This window comes from Lactuca saligna, chromosome 7, assembly GCF_052625555.1.
Source record: "Lactuca saligna cultivar CGN05327 chromosome 7, ASM5262555v1, whole genome shotgun sequence".
Lineage (NCBI taxonomy): Eukaryota > Viridiplantae > Streptophyta > Magnoliopsida > Asterales > Asteraceae > Lactuca > Lactuca saligna.
Genome location: NC_136423.1, coordinates 183541383 through 183545543, shown reverse-complemented (window position 1 = coordinate 183545543; position 4161 = coordinate 183541383). Strand labels below are relative to the sequence as shown.

The window sequence follows — 4161 nt, the reverse complement described above, 5'->3', positions numbered from 1 at the left end:
AAGAAAACCTTCACTTACAAATACACTTTTAATATTTTACCTAAAAAATTAAACAACCTATAAATCCCCTATGTGGGTTATTGATAGTCCATGAGTCCAACATATTGTCTCAACACCACAACGTCACTTATGCACTTTAGCATTATGCGTTAAGCATTATGATTTACCACTTACGAAATTTTAAAGCTTAACATTGATGAAGACGAAGTCCTCGAGATGAAAAATTGAATCGATCAGTTAAGAATTTAAAGTATATTTGCTTCAAATGTGTTTATATTGACTTTGATATAGAAAATAATGGTTACATTGTCATTTTAGACATTAATATTTAACATGTCAGAAGTAAGAGACACATGAGAATGCTAAAACTCACAAAAATGAAAGTTTTAACAAGTCACCTACTGAATAATTATGACTTTTACATATAAAAGTAATATGTTTTTTCGAATATGTGCATAAAATCTAAGGTTCTAAAAAGTCCGTCATGGCTTCGTCATGACTTTAAATCTTGTATTTAACGTCAAATTTTAAAAAAATATCGTCTTAAGTCATATATATATATATATATATATATATATATATATATATATATATATATATATATAAAGTTATGCCTTACTAATGGCGTGACTTGTTACGGCTTGTAAAAGCTTGAAGACCACTAAGTCACGCCTAATATTAGTTAGAACTTGATAAAATCAAAGGCTTTTGTATTGTCCATCAAATTTAATATACTTATGGAATTCCTCAATTTCTTGATACTTATATTAGAAGGCATACTGTCCATAGGCGGATCCAAGGGGTATCCCGGGATACCCCTCAAAAAAAATTCGGTAATGTAATTTTTTTAGAAAATTTTCGTTTTTCCGGGATACCCCTCAAAAAAATTTCGGTAATGTAATTTTTTTAGAAAATTTTCGTTTTTTTAGTGTATATATATGCATCCCTTCACTTATAAACACAAACATATAGCTAGTCTACTGGATAAGGTGTTGGGTTATTGAAACAAATGTCTTAAGAGCAATTCTTGTTCCTTACAAATCCTTTATTTATATTTCTTTTATTTTTCCAGCTATTCTATTCTCTTTTAATTTCTAAGCTATTCTATCCCACATCGCAAAACACATGTAAACTCAGTTGTTTTCATCTATTATAAAATCTTATCATCATGATTCATTTTATATCAACTTTGAGTCCCACATTGATTCAAGTATCAAAAAATACTTCAACTTTATGTTTATATAACAAGACTTAAAGTTAGCTAACGATTCCATTAAGGTTTGAGTTTAATACCAAAACCAAACGAGGAAACTCATGTACAAACTGAAAACCATAACATCAAATTGATGGGTTTGAGTTTTGTTTGGTTTTAAAAGATTCAAAACCGTCGCTATCAGATTTGGGTTTGATTTTAGGTCAAAACTGATCCGATCCGTCCCATGCTCAACCGTTGCGGTGATACCCGGAAAAAAAAATTAGGATACCCCTTTGTTTTGAGTCTGGCTCCGCCACTGATACTGTCAATCAATAATTTTATTATATCTTTTAAGGGGATAAATGAAATTTAAGAATGCATTTTTCATTTTTATAACACAAAACTTTTATATCATTTTTTATACTGTTCTGTACGATTAGAAAAATATAAATAAGAAATAGTTTTAAAATATCATATTATGTTAATTGCTAAGTAAATTATATAAATACAAAATAAAAAATATATTTTGATTTCTTGTAATTAGTTTTCTAAAAATTATAAGATCTATATTTTATTCAAACTTAAAAGTTGGAAATCTAATTTAAGTTAACTTATGGTTAAGAAGTTATGGTTGTGGTCGTGGTCAATAACACATTACTTTTTACCAAATCAATTTTTTAGGAGCATAGTGATGAAAGTAAGTAAATTCCGTAAGTACCCTTTTCCTGTGTATATATACACATACACATATACATATATATGGGGGTGGTTGTGGTTATTTTGAGAAGGTAAAGAGATTAGTAGTTGAAGAAGAAGAAGAAGAAGAAGAAATGGGTCCTCCCTCGGGTGAAAACAATGTGGTGGTTTCATCAAACATTAAGCTTGAAAGGCTTCTTAGCATGAAAGGAGGCAAAGGCGAAACCAGTTATGCCAACAACTCTCAAGCCCAGGTTTCCTTTCTTTCTTGATTTCCGCTTTAATTTATTTTATATGTTCCATAGTCGTTCTAACTAGCTTCTAAATCTGGATCACGACTTTCCCTCTTCTTTCATTTACAAGATCGATCATAAGTATTCCTCCAAATGCAAAACAAATGAACATCGGTCTTAATTTATTTGATCTCATCGCCTTCGTTTTTTAAATTTTAACTGAAATTAGAAACAAATTCAATTGATGAATTGACGTGTCATGGTGCATGCATGCAGGCAAAGCATGCTCGCTCAATGCTACACCTTTTGAAGGAAACACTCGACGGTGTTCACCTGAACTCGCCGGAAATACCTTTTGTGGTGGCGGATCTTGGTTGCTCCAGCGGTAGCAACACCATATTCATCGTCAACGTCATCATCCAACATATCATCAAGCGTTACGAGGCATCCGGACACTCGGATCTACCCGAGTTCTCTGCTTTCTTCGCCGACCTTCCTTCCAATGACTTCAACACTCTCTTCCAGCTCCTCCCGCCGCTGGCCAACCAGGATGTCGGTAGCATGGAAGAGTGTCTTGCCTCCACGGGCCACCGCTCTTTCTTTGCTGCCGGTGTCCCTGGCTCCTTCTACCGACGGTTGTTTCCCGCAAAATCAATTGATGTTTTCTACTCGGCGTTTTCCTTGCATTGGCTCTCTCAGGTTCGTTAAAATATAGTGAAATACCATAACTTAACCAGCATCCTTTAGTTAATTAGTTAATAATATTTTTAATTTAAACAGGTGCCAGAAATTGTACTGGAGAAATCATCGACGACATACAACAAAGGAAAGATATTCATTCACGGTGCAAATAAAAGCAGTGCAAATGCATATCGGAGACAATTCCAGACGGATCTTGCAGGATTTCTAAAGATGAGATCCAAAGAAATGAAAAAGGGTGGGTCAATGTTTATTGCTCTACTGGGTCGGACGTCAGAGGATCCCACTGACCAGGGTGGGGCAGGGTTACTGTTCGGGACCCATTTTCAGGATGCATGGAATGATCTTGTCCAAGAGGTACTCATATCGTATCATTCATAATTTCCACTTCATACCGTACTCTATCATTCATTATTTCTCCCCCACTCAACCAACCAAAACTACTGCTACTACTACTCTATTTCTTTCATTCGCGCGATAATTTAAGGCTTTTAACAAACAGGAAAACAAGAATATATATATATATATATATATATATATATATATATATATATATATATATATATATATATATATATATATATATATATATATATATATATATATAACGGATAGGATATGACGATGCTTGCAGGGACTAATAACGAGTGAGAAGCGAGATGATTTCAACATTCCGGTGTATGCCCCAAGCTTACAAGACTTCAAGGAGGTGGTGGAAGCGAATGGGTCGTTTAGCATAAAGAAGCTAGAGGTATTCCAAGGAGGGAGCCCGTTGGTGGTCAACCGGCCAGATGATGCGGCGGAGGTGGGTAGGGCTCTAGCCAACAGCTGCAGGAGTGTCAGTGGGGTTCTGGTGGATGCTCACATCGGAGATAAGCTTGGGGACGAGCTCTTTTTGCGGGTGGCTAACCGGGCTACAAACAAAGCCGAGGAGATTCTGGAAAACCTTCAGTTTTTCCATATTGTAGCCTCTCTTTCTCTTAAATAAATAACACCTACCACATTTGTAAGCTAGGAGAAAAGTGTGAGTTTTCATGTTTATTGTTATGTTTTTTGTTCCTCGTGCGTACGTATCATGTAATTATACAACAAATTATAATTAACTGATGTGTTTGACTTGAATACATATGATAGATATTGTAACTCAAGCCATGCATTCTTTTGTACTCAGAAAAGGTATTTATAGAGTACAAGAGAGAATACTAATTACTAAGACTTAATAAGGAAACTATGACGAGCATAAATATGGAAACTATCCTAACTATCAAAATAAATAATTCTATAATGTTATTTTGTAATATGATTGGAACTTCTCGCTTAGTCATCTTTTCATTTTAA

At 34.2% G+C, this 4161-nt stretch overlaps 1 protein-coding gene across 1 annotated transcript; it reads left to right on the top strand.

Annotated features, from left to right (window-relative positions):
* The first annotated feature begins 1963 nt into the window (after window positions 1-1963).
* Window positions 1964-3945, top strand: IAMT1 (IAA carboxylmethyltransferase 1). Its single transcript, XM_078966468.1, has 4 exons — window positions 1964-2145; window positions 2401-2823; window positions 2905-3180; window positions 3458-3945. The coding sequence occupies exons 1-4, from the start codon at window positions 2026-2028 to the stop codon at window positions 3809-3811; spliced, it is 1173 nt and encodes a 390-aa protein (XP_078822594.1). The 5' UTR covers window positions 1964-2025; the 3' UTR covers window positions 3812-3945.
* Window positions 3946-4161: the final 216 nt, after the last annotated feature.

Bases quoted from the DNA above. Each gene is read 5' to 3' on its own strand.
- IAMT1 (XM_078966468.1), top strand. From the start codon at position 2,026: ATGGGTCCTCCCTCGGGTGAAAACAATGTGGTGGTTTCATCAAACATT. The intron at 2,824-2,904 runs GTTCGTTAAAAT...TAATTTAAACAG, and splicing joins CCTTGCATTGGCTCTCTCAG to GTGCCAGAAATTGTACTGGA. The intron at 3,181-3,457 runs GTACTCATATCG...CGATGCTTGCAG, and splicing joins GGAATGATCTTGTCCAAGAG to GGACTAATAACGAGTGAGAA.